Here is a 21,331-nt window from a genome sequence, read left to right as displayed (position 1 = left end):
ACAGCACTTTCACAAATATAAAAACATATACAGACATACTAAATGAATATCTGTGATGATATCCTGATGAGCCTTTGAAGTGAAACAATGGTCTGTGCAAGAATACAAACATTATTTATAATATTATAATGCATTTTATGAATCACTAAGGACTACGGTTTTAGATAAAGATATTGTTATAATGTTTTACTGAAGAAAAATCTTCATTGACTGTGCATCTTGTATTGACTGTGGGTCAATGAATTAGCAGAACATTTTAAGTACAGCAAATTTAGAGAACAGTAACACACTTTTCAGAAGGCCAACATGCATTTAAGATCTTTTTTTATTGGTCTCATGAAATATTCTAATTTTGTGAAATACTGGATTTGAGTTTTTTTTTTAAATCTTTAATCTATAATCATTCAAATTAAAACAAATGAAGGCTTGAAATTTTTCACTTTGTGTGTAGTGAACTAATATAACACACAAGTTCACTTTTTGAAACAAATTAATGAAATAAATGGACTTTCCCTCAATATTCAATTTTTTTTTTTTACAATCTGTAATAAAATATTTCTTGAGTAGCAAATGAGCACATCAGAATCATTTCTAAAGGACCATGTGCTTCTTCTTGCTGCACAATATACAACAATGGTCTCAAACTCAATTCGTGGGGGGGTCACAGCTCAGCACGGTTTAGCTCCAACCACCTTCAACTCACACCTACCTAATCTCTATACCTGCATCCCAAATGATACACTGTGTATTTATGCACTTACACACTCAACAGCATAGTATATGTATGTAGTGTCATCCTAAATGGAACACTTACGGGGTTTTTTTTACTAAGCAGAAATTCAAACCATTTCCCTGATGACATTTAACAAATTAGTGAAATAAATGACCAAAGTACCAAATAATTCCTGCCATGAGTATAACGAGATTCTCGGGAGGCGGTATTATAGCTCTCGTTGGGGAATTTTGCTTTCACAATCCAAAATAAATAAAGTAATCCAACACGAGAGCCCGATAGCTCAGCCCCTTCTGATATGTGAGCAAAGCTGCGGTCGTTGATTGTGTGAAGTGTCCATCATTCCTCACTTATTTTAACAGTTGAATAAGTGCATCATTTGGGTAATTAATGTGTATTTAGTATTATTAGAGTTTTCAGTGCGAACGCTACTCTGTTAAAATAGTTGGGTTAAAAATACCCTTATAACCCAACTATAGGTTATCATAGCACCTTCCCACCTATGGGTTATTTTAACCCAATGTATTGGGTTATATAATTTAATCCAATGCATTGGATTATTCTAATTAAATGTTATTTTTTTCATTCTGGTATTACTATTGCTATTATTACTACTATTAATTTTATAATTATGGCTGGGTAAATAAATAACTTACAGTTTTCAAAAATATTGAAAATGCTTTTTTCCATTACATTTTAATTCCAGAAACTTCTGTTAAAATAAATCAAGAATCACAAACAATAAAGAAACAGAACAAAGTACAGACAGTTATAAACTGTGCAAGCAGAAAAGCATGTGTTGATTGAGCAGAAATTGGAGTTCTGTGTGCTGTAGAGGCTGTCCAGCAGCTGCAGCAAGCTTCACTCAGTGTCCACAATTTACAATACATTTTAACCACATCCAAATGCTTCTAAAAGATGGTCTTGGAAGTAGACCGGATATAAAAACACGACACGGAGAGGTCATTTGACAAGAAAATAATATTCTTGGGTTAGAGCTTAAATCAACATTAAAACGCAAAAACAAAATTACACATGCATATTAATACAGCTGTTTTGTGTCAGTTGAATCAGCTGACAGTTAAAAATCTAATTTACAACCCAACTTGTTGAATTACTAACTAAATAACCAAATAAAAGTTAAAAATAACCCAACAAAGCACCAAATATTTAACTCAACCAGTTAGGTTATTAATAAATAATCTAATAAAGGTTGAAAATATTCCAACAAAGCACCAAAAATGTTTAACTCAACCATTGGGTTAAATAAATAACTCAACGTTTTTTAGAGTGTTATACTGCAAAATGGCGTAGAATAGTGCATAAGTATGCAATTTGAGACTCACCTTAGTAGTCTTGATCACCTTGATTAGTTGGATCAGCTGTGTTTGATTGGGGTCATAGCAAAACTGAGCTGTGGCCCTCCAGGAATCGAGTTTAAGACCTATGATATACAACAATGTTACACAATAACATTTATTCTTTTTGACTGAATGCAGTAAATTGTATCAGAAATAAGTTGTCTTCTTCTTTTTCTAGGACTGGTATGACACCCAGAAGCCCCATGTATTCTGGTTATCTGGGTTTTTCTTCACTCAGGCTTTCATAACAGGTGCCTTGCAGAACTACGCCAGGAAATACTCCATCCCCATTGACTTACTGGGCTTTAACTATGAGGTCTTCTCTGTTACAATTGTCTTTAGGTTTGTTGTACATTAATTTGAAACATTTTAAGAGCATCATTTTGTTCGTAATTGCTTTAGGTTCTGCCGTTTGACACCTCTGACTCGTCTCCAGAAGATGGAGTATACATTCATGGCCTTTTCTTGGATGGAGCGCGATGGGATAAAAAAAGGCAAGAAGCTTTTCCTTGGTTGGAAGAAGAATGACATAATTATACATAACTATTTAAGTTTTTAATGTATTTGTTCTTGTTTGCAGTGGAGTGTTGGCCGAACAGTATCCCAAAGTTTTATTTGATGCAGTCCCCATCATTTGGATCAAACCAAGTACGATCATCTCCGCATATATAAGTACACCGCTCACAAATCTATCTTTTAAATTTATATTTTTAATAAGAAGCTATACAATATTATATTTATATTTATATACAATATTATGCATTAGTTTAGTCAGTAATGAAGCCAAATCTGGAGCTTATCTAACAAAATAACTTACGATAACGGTCCAAAAACTAGAGCACTCACATTTATGTTATAAAAAAAATATTAAATACAAATTTAAAGAAGAGGAAAAATCAAGAGAGACAAAAAAAGTAAACATTTTGTTAAAATTTTGTAGGTTGTATTGTATTTTTTTATGTTTGGTGACTAAAATATTAATTTAATAAATATATCTGTTTGATAAATCTGTTTTGTTTAAATGCATCAAATTGCATTGCCTATATTCAATAAGAAATGGATAAAAATATAATTTTTTCAAAATGGGGTGTACTCAATTATGCTGAGCACTGTATATACTGATTAATTACATTCCCATGAAATATTTCATTCTTTTGTATACGCTTAAATGTCACAAATCTCATAAATGTCACAAATTCTGTCTTCAGCGGACAAGAAGGCCATGGACCAGCCCCATAGTGTCTATGTGTGTCCCCTCTACAAGACCAGTGAGCGTAAAGGTACACTGTCCACCACTGGCCATTCAACCAACTTTGTGATCACCATGATGCTTCCTACTAGCAAACGTCCTCAGCACTGGATCAAGAGAGGCGTAGCTTTGCTGTGTCAGCTGGATGATTGACCACAAACACTTTATTTACTGTTCTCACACATGTGGATATACAAATGTATCTATTAAAAATAATATCTCAGCAACTGATTTTTTTTATTTTTTTTGACAAACACAGACACATTTTATTTGCTTGCCTTCAATACTTCTTCCAGTCTTTCCCATGGTTCACTGACTGCCATGTTTCTTAGCCATAAGTTGATCTCCAAGGATTTTCCAGAGATTTTCAATCAGGTTTAGATCAGGGCTGTGGGCTGCCAATCCATTATTGTAATGTTTTAAGCTTCAAGAAACTGCTTTACTAATTTTGGTGTGTGACAGGGTGATTTTTGACTGATGAAGTTATTTTTCACAGCAATTTTTCGTTTTCCATTAGTCTTAGTGCACAATGTAACTACAGAAGTGTCAAGCTTTAATTTTTAATTAAAAAAAAATTATCTTAATAAAATTTTTCTTTTTTTATGAGATGCTGATCTATGCTAAGCTAAACTAAAAGTGCTTCCACCAGACCCCGAGATAACCTGAATGGATTAAAAAATGGTAAAACTCACTGTAGAAAAAGTAGGAAAGTATTCATCACTTTTTCTACATTTTTTTTATGTTACAGCCTTATTCCAAAATGGATAAAAAATTATTTCCTCAAAATTCTACACACAATACCCCATAATGACAATGTGAAAAAATATTTTTTTTTTAAATTGTTGCAAATTTATTAAAAATAAACAACTTGAAAAATCACATGTATATCAGTATTCACAGCCTTTGCTCAATACTTTGTTGATGCACCTTTGGCAGCAATTACAGCATCAATTATTTATGAATATGATGCCACACGCTTCACACACCTGTCTTTGGGAATTTTTGCCCATTGCTCTTTGCAGGACCTCTCAAGCTCTATCAGGTTGGATGGGAAGCTACGGTGTACAGTCATTTTCAGATCTCTCCAGAGACGTTCGATAGGATTTAGGTCTGGGCTCTGGCTGGGCCACTCAAAGACATTCACAGTTGTTGTGAAGCCACTCCATTGATAATTTGATGATGTGCTTTGGGTCATTGTCCTGCTGGAAGATGAACTGTCGCCCCAGTCTGAGGTCAAGAGCACTCTGAAGCAGGTTTTCATTCAGGATGTCTCTGTACATTGCTGCATTCATCTTTCCCTCTATCCTGACTAGTCTTCCAGTTCCTGCTGCTGAAAAACATCCCCACAGCATGATGCTGCCACCACCATGCTTCACTGTAGGGATGGTATTAGCCTGGTGGTGAGCGGTGCCTGGTTTTCACCAAATGTAATTGGAGTGAAATGGCATTCACTCCAAACAGTTCAATTTTAGTCTCATCAGACCAGAGAATTTAGTTTCTTTTGGTTTGAGAGTCCTTCAGATGCCTTTTGGCAAATTCCAGGCAAGGAGTGGCTTCGTCTGGCCACTCTACCATACAGGCCTGATTGGGGTATTGCTGCACAGATGGTTGTCCTTCTTTAAGGTTCTCCTCTCTCCACAGAAGAACGCTGGAGCTCAGGCAGAGTGAGCATCAGGTTATTTATCACCTCCCTGACTAAGGCCCTTCTCCCCCGATCACTCAGCTTAGATGGCCGACTCTAGTCCTGGTGGTTCCAAGCATCTTCCACTTATGGATGATGGAGGCCACTGTGCTCATTGGAACTTTCAGAGGGTCAGAAATTTTTATGTAACCATCCCTAGCCCTGTGCCTTGAGACAATCCTGTCTCGGAGGTCTACAAACAATTCTTTTGTCTTCATGCTTGGTTTGTGCTTTGACATGCACTGTCAACCCTGGGACCTTATATAGACCTTATATAGATTCATATAAAACCTTATATATATTTACCACAGATGAACTGTAATTAAGCTGCTGAAACGCCTCAAGAATGATTAGTGGAAACAGAATGTACCTGAGCTCAATTTAGAGCTTCACGGCAAAGGTTGTAAATACTTACAGCATGTACATGTGATTTTACAGTTTTTTATTTTTATTTTTTTTTATAAATTTGCAACAATTTCAAAAAATCTTTCTTCACATTGGCATTATGCAGTATTGTGTGTAGAATTTTGAGGAAATAAATTAATTGAATCCATTTTGGAATAAGGCTGTAACAAAAGAATTGTGAAAAAGTGAAGCGCTATAAATACTATCCGCATGCCCTGTATATGAGCCTGTTTCCAAAAAAGAATACAATGGGGTTTTTTTAGGCACAAAGGAAGTTTGTTTATTTCCTGTAGGTACAAAGGAACAATTTTCTGTCTGGATTGATTTAATAATTCATACATCAGAGTGTTAATGTGTATCTCTGGTGAAATTGCTTTGTTTAATCAATGCACATCTTCCTCTTTCTGAGAGTACAGGTTTTATATCATGTGGTGAAGTTCTGTTCAAGCTGACATCTGAACACAAGCGAAAGCGTGGCGCACTGCACATGCCTCTTAGAACATTATCTCTCAGGTCAGCTGTCTGCCGGGCTAGAATTGCAAGACTGACTGTCACGCAGTGCAGTGGGTCAAAGCCAGGTGTTGGTTGGCTGGTCCAGGCTCAATGTATTTTTATCCATACGCCGATATAAATAGTTGTGGGAGCGTAAAGCAACCAAAAACACAGTACAGATACAACTGCCACGACCGTTTTTCTGCATTTCCTGTTGCCTCAAGGTAGAAGGAACATTTGCCTTTCAATTAAGCCTATGTAAAGAGATTAGTCTTGCTGGAAAATAGGTTGCATGGGATGTGCTGCATGTTTACAAAACATTCTGATTAAAATCAAACAGCCATTTAAAGACTCACGTAATCAACGATGATAATTGTGATCTTAGGCTTTTTACCACATTAATTTAAACTGTGGATTTAATTTTTTTAATGAAACAACCACAGATATTTGAGTGTTGGTTGCATCCTTTTGTAATTAAAGCCAGCTCAGAAGAAACTAGAGCAGATATTTTCAGCTTCAGCTATAGTAAACCAGCGCGAGTACATACGGTCAATATAGTCTCCAGCAAATAATTGATTGTAACTTTGAATCCATGAGACTTAGCTTGATGCTTGTCATAGCATGATATACTGTATTGGTTTTTCTTTAATTTAGTTTGTTATTGTGGTCCTGTTCAACACTTTAAAAAAAAATGTTGTTCTTTTACTGGCATTTGTGGTTTATAGAAAAAAGCATCATAAACATACCATACACTGTAAAACCCAACAGTCAACTTTATCAAATGAAATGAGTGTAGTTAACTTTTAAATGTATTCTACTCATTTTAAAAGAGTTTTGAACCCAGCGTTGAAGGTAATCAGTTAAATAAATACCTAAGTACTTCAACTTAAATAGAGTAAGTTCACAGTACTCATATAGATTTTTTTTTTTACTCAAATGGTGTGTTGCACTTGATTTCCTCAAACGGTTTGAGTTGCCTTAACTTATTGAGTTTTACTGTACTCAGTTGGTTGGAGTTCTCTTCATTTATTGCATTTTACTGTGCTCAAGTTGCTTTGTTTACTCAAATAGTTTAAGTTCAAGATACTCATTAGGATTCGTTTTTGAACTTAAATGGTTTGTTGCAATCGGTTTCCTCAAATAGTTACCTTAACTTTTAGGGTTTTACAGTATGTTTATTTGGGTATGTTAATAATAGATGTCTATACCAACATGGACCCTGATGACAATAACAAATTACAAATAACAAATTTTAGGGTTTTTAACCACTTAAAGAAGTTTGTTTACATCATGCTATTGTTTTTTTTTTTTAACTATAAAGTTGATTCTTTTCTGTATATTAAAAGCTAGACATTTTTGTTTGCTTGTTTGCTTTAGATTATTAAAATCTAAGCCAATGACATTATTTATTAGTATTATTATGATGATGATGATGATGATGATGATGATGATGATTTTTTATTATTATTATTATTAGTGCATTGTTATAAAACTGTGAAAAAAACAACTATACTACTCACACAAACTCAAAAAAAAGTTTCAGTACATACATAAAGAACAAACATATATTCATACCAAAACAAACAAATACATGATTTAAATTGATCTGAAGTGCTAGAAGGTTGAAATGGGGGAAGGTGATTATTTGCTACACAATCCAGACATAGAAAAGTTACATTTAAAAAATAAATAACATTTTTTTTTTTAATTTAAGCAGAAAATGTATCACTTCTTGCATTTACATTTATTTGTTTAGCAGACACTTTAAGATGACTTAAATGGCTCTGTGAATAAATATTGCAGTTTTAGTAAGTTTCATATTTATGAAAAATGATGAGGGTAAAAAATTTATATTTTTATACAAATACACTTTTTTGCTTACATTTCTGTCTGTGTTTGCTGTGTTATCATATGGATTTGAGGTTTATATATATATATATATATATATATATATATATATATATATATATATATGTTATAATGATTGTGTGTTTAAGTGGTATAGTTTTATTTTTTCACAGTTTTATGACACTGCTCTAAAAATGTAATAATAATAATAGTAATAATAGCACACTTTTTGCCTATACATTTACAAAGGAAGTCAGAATTATTATCAGCCCCCCCGGTTTATTTTTTCCCCAATTTCTGTCTAACAGAGCGAAGATTTTTTTTCCAACACATTTCTACACATAATAGTTTTAATAACTTATTTCTGTTTGTTCTATAGACTATCAAAAAATATTCAATTGAAAAGGGGTAATAATTTTATCCCAAAAATAGTTAAAAATTAAAAACTGCTTTTATTCTAGCCTAAATCAAACAAATAAGACTTTCTCCAGAAAAAAATAAAATAATCAGTTATGCTGTGAAAGGTTCTTTGGTCTGTTAAACATAATTAGGAAAATATTAAAAAAGAAGAAAAAAATCAAAAGGGGCTAATAATTCTGACTTCAACTGTCTGTTTGCTGTGTTTAGGTATGGATTTGAGTTTGTTTTGTATGTATATACTGATGATTTTATGTGTGTCTTTTGATTGTGTGCGTGTGTTTCAGTGGTATTGTTTTATTTTTTCAGTTTTATGACTTTGCACTAATAGTATTAATAATAATAATAATAATAATAATAATAATAATAATAATAATAATGATGATGATGATGATAATAATAATAATAATAATGCACTTTTTTTGCCTATACGTTTATGTCTAAGGGTTCATTATTTCACCAAAATTTTTACAGACATGATTAAAATAATCATCAGCGTGTAAAATAATCAGCATGAAACAAAAAATTAAAAGCATAAATATAATATGTACTGTAGAAGCCTAAAACAAAACAAGAATAGGTTGTGGATTAAAGAGTAATAAGTGGGAAGGAATCATTTATATAGTTACTATTTAATGAATTCAAACTTAAATCACAAATTATCTTAATAATGCAATTTATTTTTGGCTACATTACTGTGGTTTTGTGATGAATGATTCATATTTTCTGCTCTTATTTCTATTTTTGCTCACTTTTACTGTTTTCCTTTCATTATAAGCGGTGATAACACAGATAAGCCGTTTGTTGTTAAATCCTGCTTGCTGAATTTGATTTTCATTAGTGAAAGATGGAAGAAGCATTTGATGCTGCAGAGGAAGACTGGGATGAGGATGAAGACGAGGCCACTCAATACATGATTGAACAGAGTCTCCTGGAGTACAGCAAACATGCTGATTCAGCTAACAAGTATGGCAAAATCACACCACTTTAATGCACTAATAGCAAGTCCCATGAACTAACATTTGATGTCCTTCAACAGTGATCCATTAGACTGCATCGACCATGAGGAAATTTTCATTGCTATACAAGCTGGTAAGAGCTTAACCCTCCAAAAATGTTCATCATATGTTTAAGAAGCTGACTGATTAACAACAAATTATTACAATAGCAAGCAACCTGGGTCATGGTATACTGTGGAATGCTTGATTCTGATTGGTTGATGGTAATTCTGGTGTGGAGGGAAATCATTTCAGGGCTTGACTGCTTTACATTTACATATGAATGATTTAAGGTGTTTTAAATCTTACAACTGTCTAAATGAAATAAAATCTGAATAAAATAAAAACATAAAACTTTAGGTGACGTGTAAGAAACTAGTCTGACAAACGAAACTGAAATACAACATCTGAAAATGCATGAAGTGTAAGCAGACACTGAGGTGTAACACGGGTGTATATTAATGTCTAATAATACAAGTGTTCATAAAGAATTTGATAAAATTCTACGATAGTTGACTTAACTCTGAAAAGTGAATAAACAAATTGCTTTTAATGCAACAGTTGACTTCACTTAAAAGGGTTATAAAATCATTAGTTTTTAAAGTGGTTAGTAGTTTACTTAAAATGAGTAAACCCATGCTTTTAAAGTACTTATTAGTTGACTTTACTAGTTAAATTTGGAAGTGATTAGTTGCCTTTACTTTAAAAATATCGAGTAAACCTTTTGTTTTTAAACAATTAGTTGTTTATTTAAAAAAAGCAAGTAAATTCAATGCTTTACCCGCAATTATTTGTAGGCCTCACTTTTCTGTTAATGTTAGTTTGTGTAATTCATTCTTCAGTATTTATTTAAATTATATCTATTTTTTTTAATAAAATGTTTTGTGTTTTGTATTTGTGTTTTGTAAGCCTAAGCGTATTGAAGCATATTGAAGCGTTTTCAAGTGTTTCAAGTGTTCTGTAAAAAATGTAGTGTTTTCTGATTTATCCTCCGATTAGCTAGTTTAGAGGTTACTGTAGGTCAAACTATAAAAACTACACGTCTAATTTGACTTTACTTTTTCTATATGTGGAAACAAACACCTATTTTATGTGCAAACTTACGTTGTCTATCGGTGCTCTATTGATGAATTAATATTGAACTGTGAATTTAATATTGAAATATTAAATATTTTTAATATTTTATAATCTGATGAATTAATATTTTTTTGCATAGACTGATTGGCTCGATTATGCATCCACAATGGTATGAACTGACATAGGGGTGTTCAAATGTATATTTACATTCATTCATTCGTTCATTTATTTTATTTTCGGCTTAGTCCTTTTATTAATCCGGGTTCGCCACAGTGGAATGAACTGCCAACTTATCCAGCACATGTTTCACGCAGCGGATGCCCTTCCAGCCGCAACCCATCTCTGGGAAACATCCATACACACTTATTCACACTCATACACTACAGACAATTTGGCCAACCCAATTCACCTATATTCCATGTCTTTGGACTGTGGGGGAAACTGGAGCACCCCGAGGAAACCCACACGAATGCAAACTATGCACAGAACATATCAACTGACCCAGCTGAGGCTCGAACCTGCGACCTTCTTGCTGTGAGGTGACAGCACTACCTACTGCACTACTGCGTCGCCGTATATTTATTATCTATTTTTAAATAATTAATATTTAATATACAGATGAGAAAAAGCTATTTTTCACTATTAAAAGGTTGACCCTTTCCATACGACTTGTTCTGATGTCCTTCGGAGAGGTTCAAGCGTTAATCAACTCCTCCTAATTTGCACCCTGGTTGACTGCACTGTAAAAACTGAGTAAACCCATTGCATTCAAAGCGATTTGTATACTTTAATCAAAAAAGTGAGTAAACCCATTGCCTTAAAATTCAATAAAATAACTACAGTATGTTTTATAGAAATTAAGTTGTCAACTTAGTTCCACAGTCAAACAAAATTACTTTTGCTGCTTGTTTAAACTACATATTTAAAATGAGTTGAAACAACAAAATTCTTAATTTTTTAAAAATTGTTTAATGTTCAGTCTACCTAAATTTGGAAAAACTGTTTTTATTTTTAGTGTATGAATCAAAATATGAGGGACAAACCCATTAAAACCCAAATTTGGAGACCAAATGGGTCCTACTATGTAATGTTGGTTATAATCTCAGGTAATGAGGATGCTCTGAAGGTCCTGGTTCAGCAAACAGATGCTCTGTCCAATGCCGACAGCAGAGGGTGGATCCCTCTGCATGAGGCAGCGGTGCAACACAAGCGGAGCATTCTGGAGATCACCTATTCAGGTATTTGAGGTATCTCATTAAAGTCTAAGTGAACCAAAGCTGCGACCGTTTATTTATTTATTTATTTATTTATTTATTTATTTATTTATTTATTTATTTATTTATTTATTTATTTATTTATTTATTTATTTATTTATTTATTTATTTATTTATTTTTTTTTTTATTATTGATTGTGAAACAGTTCTTAGAGAAAAAGAATATTAAATGAAAAAACAGTAGGCATGGATTGCTTTTTCTACTGCAAGCTGATTGGATGTAGTAGTACACTCTTAGAAAAAAGGTGCCACAAAGAACCAAAAAGGGGGTTTCACAGCGATTCCATAGAAGAACCTTTTTTGGTTCTTCAAAGAACCTTTCACCAAATGCTTCCTTGAAGAACCTTTTTTTTCTTTGGTGCAATAAAGAACCTTTTTTGGAACTGCAAAGTGAGGCTATCACGTAAAGAACCATTTTGTAGAGTAAAAAAACATTTGGGGCAACAAATAACCTTTTATGAGTTGAAGAGGTTCCATGACTGGTAAAGGTTCTTCAAAGAACCATCTACACCAACAAAGAACCTTTTAAGCCCCTTTATTTGTAAGAGTGTAAAGTGGGCATTTCATTGAGAATGATTCCGGAAATAGGTTTTAGAACAGTTATTACATCCTAACATTTGTTGTCAAAACTGACAGTTGAAGGGTCCTGGTTAAGTATGTTAACCATGCCCAATACATAATCGTTTAACTGTTAAAAAAACAGGAAGTGCATTTTCAGATTTCAAGTAAAGATTACAAGGGCAAACTATTTTTCTTAATGACATGTACAGATTAATTGTTCTCCAAAAACTAGCAATGCAAACTAACAATCATATGGTTTTGATTATATGGTATCGAACAACCAAAGATCATGTTTAGTTATTTCTTAATGCGATTTCCTCCTTCAGCGTCTCCTCAAGGCTCAGGGAAATGCCGGACCCTGAGAGGGGAGACGCCTCTATTTCTTGCCGTTGTTCACGGTCTCAGAGATAATGCCACATTCCTGCTGCAGAACGGCTGCGACCCTGACTGCAAAAATGAGGAGGGCGATTCTGCACTGGTTGCAGGTGTGGAAGGCTGTGCTATTATAGCATAGTTAGTAGCATGATTAGTAGACATATACATTCCTCTTTAAGATTGTAAGTTCAACCATTTTTTACCATTTTTGGGTTTAGAGGCACTACTTGAAGTTTAGCACACAAGAGAATGAAGATACAAGACAAAAATATCAGAACAATACAAGATAAAAGTTTATTTTCAAACCTGTATTGGTAATAATTTGCATTTTAAACTGCATATTTTTCTCTTTGTTTTTACATTTAGATGACATTTTCAGTAATTCATATTTTTAAAAGCATCTTTAACCGTCTGGCTCTTTATTTTTGAAAGAAATACTTAATACTTAGGGTTTTATTCTTAGAAAATTTTTTTAATTCATCAATGGGAAATTTGGTCAAGGTTTGGTTAAAAAACTGAAAAAATAATTTATTAAAAAAATTATCAAGTAATGCATATATAACGGGAAAAATAAGTATTGAACACGTCACCGTTTTTTTCAGAAAACATGATTCTAAAGGTGCTGTTGACTTGAAATTTTCCCCAGATGTTGGTAATAACCAGATAAATCCATATGTGCAAAGAAAACAAATCTAATTAGTTTACAAAAGTTATGCTAAATAAAATGAAATGACGCAGGGAAAAAGTATTGAACACATGAAGAAGGGGGGGGGGGGGTGGTTTAGAAAGGCAGTAAAAGCCCAGACAGCAGCTGAATTCTTTCAGTAGTTTTTCATCAACCCTCTGCCAATCATTGTGAATTAATATTTGCAGGTTCAGTCTAACATCTAACATGATGATTAAGATAAAACCAGGATGGACATTTCAGCAAGACAATGATCCAAAACACAGCCAAGGAATCTCTCAAATTAAGCTGTAGAATTGTGCAGCTAATCCCCTGACTTGAATCCAAATAGAAAGTACAAAGTAAAGATCAGATTTGATAGAGGAGACCCACAGAACCATTAAGATTCTTACACTCTATGTTGAAATTGGTGAAAAACTCAAACCTGAGCAATTCATGACTTCATTCTCCATATGAGAGCCATCTTTTAGCTGCCATTACCAAAAAGCTTTTTATATAAAGTACTTTCTCCTTGTGTCATTTCAGTGTTATTACACACTAATTTTTGAAAATAGTTTTTTTTGTTTCATTTTTATGTTTGTATTGTTTGGGTTTTTACAAAAACCTGGTTTAATTCCAAGTCAACAGCTCCTTTAGAAATATCATTTATGAAAAAAATGACGTGTTTTATACTTATTTTCCCTGCTCTAATTCCAAACAAAATGGTTGTGAATTGTTTGAAACAAAAATTAAATTAATTTGGTACTGCACTCAACTAATCTGAAACATTATTTTTTTTTAGATTTATGCTTTCAATTTTGAGTTTTGAATTAAAGCACTTTTAAAAATATACATATATTTACTTTTTTAAAACATTTGGTTATAATCTAATATAATCATATACTGCATAAATATAATTTAACATTTTTAAATAAAATATAATATTAAACTTAATTATAATATATTAATTTCACTCAAATATAATAAAATGTAAAGTACATGAGAATAATTATCAATAAAAAATTAACATGAAAAAAACCTGAATTGTCTTATTTTCCAGCCATAAAGCATGACCAGTATGACATGGCTTTGCTGCTGCTGCGCTACAGTGCTACAGTGGACCAAAGAGGAAGTCTTCAGAGAACGGCTCTTCATGAAGCATCTGTGCTCGGCTTGGAGAATTTTGTGTACCTGCTCCTACAATCTGGCGCTGACCCAAATGCCATTGACATCTGCGAACACACTGCTTTAGGACTCGCAGCTCAGGCTGGACACTTTAGTGTTGTAGAGGTTCTGCTTCAGAAAGGTGATTGTCAATGTGCCTCTGGTCAGGAATTCAGTAGAAGGTCTGTCTGTCTTGTCTGTCTGTCTGTCTATCATCTTTCTATCTGTCTGTCTGTCTGTCTATCTATCTATCTATCTATCTATCTATCTATCTATCTATCTATCTATCTATCTATCTATCTATCTATCTATCTATCTATCTATCTATCTATCTATCTATCTATCTATCTATCTATCTATCTATCTATCTATGTATGTCTGTTTTTTTATCGATCCGTCTGTCTGTCTATCTTATCTGTCTATTTTATTGTCCATCAATCCATCCATCCATCCACCCACCCACCCATCTATCCATTCTTCCTTGAATTTGTCTTTCTGTCTTTTGGCATCAGCCACTTTTATTATTTATCAACTTGCTATCATTCAGGGGCCTGCGTCTGGTCAAAGCCTCGGTCTCCAGAATCAGCCTCAGTTTTATTCGATGCTGCGGCTTCTGGAAACCCTGACATCATTTCACTGTTGCTGGAGTTTGGAGCCGATCCGAACATTCCCACCCACACCGGCCATCTCCCCATCCACCGCGCAGCCTACCGTGGACATCTACTGTGAGTGACACACCACTGACAGGTTTGTCCTTGACTTCATTCTTAGACATTTCTCTGTTTGTCTCTTTCATAGAGCACTGGAGCACCTGATCCCGGTGACCAAGATAGAGGCAATCAAAGAGAGTGGCATGAGCCCGTTGCACTCTGCTGCTGCAGGCGGTCACACACAGTGCCTGGACCTGCTCCTGAGCTCCGGCTTTGACCCAAACTTTATGCTTCACCCCAGAGTGCGCAAGAACTATGACGATGAACGCAGGTCAGCGTTGTTTTTCACCGTATCGAATAATGATGTCCAGTCAGCAAGAGTCCTTTTGGAGGCCGGAGCCATGCCAAATCAAGACCCCATCAGCTGTCTGCAAGCGGCCATGCGATTGGGCAACTATGAGCTTATAAATACTCTGCTGCGCTATGGTGCCAATGTAAACTACTACTCCCGTATCAACACCACCCATTTCCCTTCAGCCCTTCAGTACGCGCTTAAGGATGAGGTGATGCTGCGTATGCTGCTGAATAATGGCTATGATGTGCAGCGCTGCTTTGACTGTCCATATGGACAGGCATCACACACACCTGTGGATTATGAGGGATGGAGCACTTCTGTTATCAAAGACATGGTGGTAAGACTTCATCCTCATTTATGAGCCGAATTAGTACCCGCATTATCAGTATGTGTTGTTAAAGAGACAGATGAATACTCAGTCATCATTTACTGACCTCGGTGACATTCAAATGTTGTTCAGATCTTCTTTTTTGATGAGTGAACACAATAGACACGGTAAAAATGAACTGCGAAATTAAATGAAAAGAGATCATTTCACCCACTTTATAGTGTGGATATACTCGTTAAAGTATACTTAATGGAACTAAGTTACAATAACTCAAAATTATTATTTTGTTTTAATTAAGCAGATTTCTAAATGTTTTTGTCAACCTTATTCTGCAATGAAGAAAAAAAGCTCTTTTCTGCAATTGTTTTAGGACTTAAGATTAATTTGCCTGTTGGGCAAATGACTACTAATAACAAACGTGGATGAATGGTCAAACTAGCTCTACAATCAAGTCTGTGTATGACTATACATAAAAACAATAAGAGGAAAATACCAGTTTGCAACATTCATGTCTAAAAATTTATGAAAGGGAATGAGACCGAAATGAGCCAATAAGATTCTAATGGCTTAAACTCCTCTCATATGAAAGAAAGGAGATTGAGTGTTAAATTAGTGTTATTCTGTGTGTTTTGTTGCTGAAATTTGCAGCGTTTAACGTTTTAAAATTTTCAAATTTCAAATTTGCAACGTTTTTAGTTCAGGGGTGCCCAAACTCTGTCCCGGATGGCCAGTGTCCTGCAGATTTTAGCTCCAACTTGTCTCAACGCACCTGCAGATGTTTCTAGAAAGCCTAGTTAAGCTCACACTGAACTTTTTTCACCATAGACTTCCATTCATACACTCACAAATGCATCAGACCGCAAACACAAGCTCGGGAAAGATTTCAAGGTCCCATAAAGTGCTTTGAATTGTGCCGTTTTTATTTAATGTTTGACGTAATCTCAACTAAAAAAATTGAGAGGGGGTGGTACATGGGGTGAAGCAGTGGCGTAGTAGGTAGTGCTGTCACCTCACAGCAAGAAGGTCACTGGGTCGCCGGTTTGAGCCTCGGCTCAATTGGCGTTTTTGTGTGGAGTTTGCATGTTCTCCCTGCGTTCGCGAGGGTTTCCTCCGGGTGCTCCGGTTTCCCCCACAGTCAAAAGACATGCGGTACAGGTAAATTGGTTAGGCTAAATTGTCCATAGTGTATGAGTATGAATGTGTGTGTGGATGTTTCCCAGAGATGGGTTGCGGCTGGAAGGGCATCCGCTGCGTGAAACATGTGCTGGATAAGTTGGCATTTCATTCCACTGTGGCGACCCCGGATTAATAAAGGAACTAAGCCGGCAAGAAAATGAATGAATGAATGAATGAAGGGTGGGACATAGAGTAGCCCCTCCCCTTTTTAAAAATCAGCCAATACCATTTAATTTTTATCACAACTCTGCCAGTGAGAATGGGTGAGCTCAAACACATCAACTGAGAAGCAAATAAGAAGCGTTTTGAAGGGGGCGGGGCATGTCAAACGCTAGAGAGCATTTGATTGGTCAAGATTTAATGAGAAACTGAAGTTTGAGTTGACATGAAAAAATCTTTTAGGAGGAAGTGACAAACTGAAAGCTTTGATGTTTATAACAGTTTTATATTTTCTAAATGTGAATTTTGTCACTGTTTTAGAGCACACTAGCTAATATATATCCTTAAAACTAACAGAGAGAAACTAACATCTAAAAAACTTTATTTTAATTTTTCGGGACCTTCAAGACTGTATCATCTATAACTGTATAAACGTTTAAAAATAGTCTGATTTATAGATTAACACCCAAATTGTAACCAAAACAATATCATAAAGATTTTGGTTAAACAATCCTTTTAAGTTTCAATTTAGTTTGCACCAATTCTGGGTTTTGGGAACCATGGAGGAAGCTCGGCTTTAATAAATCATGGTTTTCATCTTACTCTACATGACAAACCAACTCCGGGGCAGGTTATAGTCTTGATTGGAGATCACAAACTATGATTCAATCAATCAACTGTGAGTAAAGTGACATATCTATCTCTGATGTAATACAGCCACTCCACCCCTTGATGAAATTTAAAGGTCACTATTTAGTACAATACTTTTAAAGAAAAGAATTGTCAGATTTTAAAGATAGATATTTACTATGATTATTTTAGATGATTTATATAGTGATTGCATCTGTAATCCACTAAACATAAGCAATATTATTTTAATATCAGATAATTAATTACAAATATAGCTGCAATTTAATGCTTTAGTTTTTAATTAGGCTACAAAAAGATACAAACACATGAGCTTAGATTTTTGAGTCTTTCTACAGCTATGGTAGTACATTTTATCAGCTTCACAGTTTAATTTTTTACAATAACAAAGCACTAAATAAAGTTTTATTTTAGCTGTACATCTCTTTTCATCCTACCGTATAAATATTTTTAAGCATTTCAATATTTGCCTGTAAATTGCACTTACTCTCTGACTAGAAGTCAATCACAATTTCTTTGTTCCAAAGCATGTGATTAGCTGTTTGCAACTGATGTCCCGCTTTCATCTGCATGAGCTTAAGAACTCAAAATGAATGCCAGAGTTAAGAGAGAAAGTTGATGATCAGCTTTATGGTACCAACAAAGTCAGACTGCACTGATCTGGTTTTGTCAACTTAAAACTAAACCTGTAATCCTAAGTTTGTTTAGCCACCCTCATGGCAGGTTTTACAGATTTGGAATGGCTTAAGAGTGAGTGAGTGATGACTAAACTTTTCATTTTAAAGAGATGTTTCCTACTGTAAATCATATCTATTTGTGTGCAGTTCTGTGAGGTGATCTCAGTTTACTGGCTCAAGCACCTCTCAGCGCATGTAGTGCGAATCATGTTGGATTATGTCGATCATGTGACTCTCTGCTCCAAACTGAAGACTATTCTGGTTGAGCAAAAACAGTGGCCGGAAATTTGCAAGATACAACGTGAGTCAGAGATTAAAGCAAACTTTCATTTTATATTTCCAGTAAATCTGACATATACAGTCGACATTTGAAGTGGAACAAAAATCTTTCATCAAAGCTGTCCTAAAACTATTCAACAACACACGTTCTTGTAGGCAAATGTTTTTTAATCATATTCACCTCAAATGTTGACTACTGTAGATCTCAGCTGTTGTTGAAAGAGATTAGATGTTGGTTAATAGACTGAAATGTAGCAGATTTCAGTGTTATTGATTTACATTTTCTTCTGTCATCAGAAAACACAAGAAGCCTGAAGCATCTCTGCAGACTGAAGATTCGTGATTGTTTGGGTCGTTTGCGTCTGAGGGCTCCGGTTTTTATAAGTTACCTGCCTCTGCCTGCCCGTCTCAAAGACTATATTCGCTTCAAAGAGTATGATATTTACAGCAGAGGAAGTATGACAGAATAAAGTAAGCTAAAAAGGTAAATTTGTACATTATAGTTAAAACAAAATATGCTGTTGGTTGTTTTTTATTTTAATAAAAAAGCAAACCTTGTGAAATAATTGTGTTCAAAAAATATAAAAATCCATATACATTGGATTCCAGATTTCTAAGACGATATTAAAAATCTGATTCAACATTTTTTGATTGTATTTGTAGATTGTATTTGATGAAAATGGCTTAAAGGTGCATCAAGTGATCTGACAAAAAGTCCCTCCCCTGCCATCCAAAACCACGCCTCCTGAAATCATGAATGCGTGCACCTTAACAATGAAAATACATCCAGATGATGTCATTCACCAGTTAGAAAATTTTATAGTACTTTATAATACTACAATTCTGAATGAATAACTGTATAATATCTAGCATGTTTTCAGTTGTGTAGCAAGCAAAGCTTGTCATAATGTGCAATACTCTATGCATGCAAGGATCACTGGTCTTACTATCTCACGCCCTTTGTTCTAAAGCGCTTAGTGGTTGGCCTGCGGGGTGCAGGAATTACACTTATTACTACGCCATACTTACATGCTATTTCAGACAGAATATTCAAAGTATCAATATAAGGAATGTGTCACAGGTTGTCATTGTTCAAAAATGAACCAATGTGATGCAAATATAAAACCAACATCACCTCAGTAAAGCAGAGTAGGTGGAATATAGCACTATTTACTGATGTTTTGTTGTTAAACTAAATAAAAATATGCAGTATCGTTGCTGTAAAAGATCCCTTATGAAACTGAAAATAGTCACATCAATCTTTTTCCAGAAGACCGTGCATATAACTCATTTGTAAAACAACACAATCTACATAAGATTTGCATGACTAAAATAGTTTTAAAACATAACATTAAAAGTAATGCATAACTATCTAAAAGAAAAAAATTAAACCTTCCTTCCTCCAGCGTGTTAAAGTAACTATTGATTCAGGATTTTAAAAACATTTGTTTCAGCATTTGTTTTTAGCACTGTGACTGTCTCGTGTGTACATGAACTTAAGTGGCATGCACATGCAAATGGCGGATCTGTGTGGACAAATGCGCAGATGTACAAATCTAATGGGCTACTTATCAGAATTATGGCAATTGTTGCCCTGACAAATTTTAATTAGATTAACATTTTTTAGTTTTATGCCTTACTCAGAAAATAAAAATACATATAAAAACATTTACTTTAATCAGTACTATTGGAATGTAAAGATATTTTCAACCAGCACAACAAAAAATGTTTCTGAAGACAATCACCTACTGCACCTTTAATGTGTTGTATCAAAATATTTTAGTGTCTTGTATTTTTGTAGTTTCAAAATACTGTAAAATACTTTACAAGTACTCTACTGTACATAATGACATCTTAAAAATGAGGCCTCTGATTGATGCTTTCTAGGTTATTAGCCTAAGCTTGAGATCAGAACAGAAAACTGATTTATTTTTAAAAAGGTGGTCAATGATTAGAGTGTAGATGGAAATTATGCTTAAAGAAAGTAACAGACAAATGGTGAGGGGATTTAGGAGCAAGTCAGCAACTACTGAAAATGGTATACTGAGCAATGCTAAAGACCAGAAATATACAATGGCAATATAGTGTATACAATTCAGCCTCTTTGCTTAAGAAAAGAAATGGAATAAAATATCAGTTCTGAAGAACAAGATGAGGAGCTTTAGAACATTTTCAATCTCAGTCTCAGTGCTGCAGGTGGAAATGCAGAGGAATTTTAGATATATATACTGCCCCTTCGTTCACCTATAGGGGGAGGTTATGGCCTAATGGTTAGTGAGTTGGACTTATAACTAAGACAAACACAAGTTACCTTTGGTTTACAAGTCCAACTTACTAACCTTTAGGCCACAACTTCCCCCCATAGGTGAACAAAGTGGCAGAGAAAAGTTGTTGCTGTCAAACATTGTTTACTTCCCTAAGTCGGTTTAATGGTGAAGGGATTGATTCAATAGACCTGTTGATGGAAGGTTTGCAAAGAAATGTCATGCTTCCTTGGAAAAGTATTTTGAAGTATTTTTAAAATACAAAAATACAGTGTTTTATTTTGATACATTAATGGCTGCTGTATTTTGTTGTTTATTTTAGTATATTTAAAATGTATGTATTTGGTATTCGTTTTCTTTTCGACTTATCCCTTTACCAATCTGGGCTCACCACAGCGGAATGAATCGCTAACGTATCCAGCATATGTTTCACACAGCCGATGCTCTTCCGGCTCCAACCCATCACTGGGAAACATCCATACACTCATTCACACTA

General features: G+C 34.4%; 2 protein-coding genes across 10 annotated transcripts in view; both read left to right on the top strand.

Moving 5' to 3' along the window:
- Nucleotides 1-3,570, top strand: part of dnah12 (dynein, axonemal, heavy chain 12) — a 52,595-nt gene extending 49,025 nt beyond the window's left edge. For all 4 annotated transcript variants that reach the window (XM_087306870.1, XM_087306868.1, XM_087306869.1 and 1 more), the window contains 4 exons: nucleotides 2,273-2,410; nucleotides 2,497-2,588; nucleotides 2,675-2,742; nucleotides 3,303-3,570. In XM_087306870.1, coding sequence (XP_087162996.1) covers nucleotides 2,273-2,410; nucleotides 2,497-2,588; nucleotides 2,675-2,742; nucleotides 3,303-3,496 — 492 coding nt within the window. In that variant the 3' untranslated portion in view covers nucleotides 3,497-3,570. The remainder of the gene's footprint in view (nucleotides 1-2,272; nucleotides 2,411-2,496; nucleotides 2,589-2,674; nucleotides 2,743-3,302) is intronic.
- A 2,515-nt stretch (nucleotides 3,571-6,085) lies between these two features.
- Nucleotides 6,086-21,122, top strand: asb14b (ankyrin repeat and SOCS box containing 14b). 6 transcript variants are annotated; one of them, XR_015523432.1, is made up of 12 exons: nucleotides 6,086-6,145; nucleotides 9,028-9,152; nucleotides 9,226-9,278; nucleotides 11,368-11,499; nucleotides 12,423-12,581; nucleotides 14,196-14,441; nucleotides 14,847-15,024; nucleotides 15,098-15,641; nucleotides 18,440-18,593; nucleotides 18,869-19,055; nucleotides 19,235-20,809; nucleotides 20,937-21,122. XR_015523432.1 is itself a non-coding variant. In XM_087306946.1 (11 exons), exons 2-10 carry the CDS (start codon nucleotides 9,034-9,036, stop codon nucleotides 19,039-19,041), a joined length of 1,758 nt encoding a protein of 585 aa, XP_087163072.1. In that variant the 5' UTR covers nucleotides 6,086-6,145; nucleotides 9,028-9,033; the 3' UTR covers nucleotides 19,042-19,055; nucleotides 19,235-21,122. The 6 variants fall into 6 exon arrangements, 4 of the variants coding, with proteins under 4 accessions (XP_087163072.1, XP_087163075.1, XP_087163073.1 ...); XR_015523433.1 differs by lacking the exon at nucleotides 12,423-12,581; XM_087306946.1 differs by having other exon boundaries at nucleotides 19,235-21,122.
- Nucleotides 21,123-21,331: the final 209 nt, after the last annotated feature.

This window comes from Danio rerio, chromosome 23, assembly GCF_052040795.2.
Source record: "Danio rerio strain M-AB ecotype USA chromosome 23, GRCz13ab, whole genome shotgun sequence".
In the NCBI taxonomy this organism is placed as follows: Eukaryota; Metazoa; Chordata; class Actinopteri; order Cypriniformes; family Danionidae; genus Danio; species Danio rerio.
This window is presented reverse-complemented; position numbering and strand designations above follow the sequence as displayed.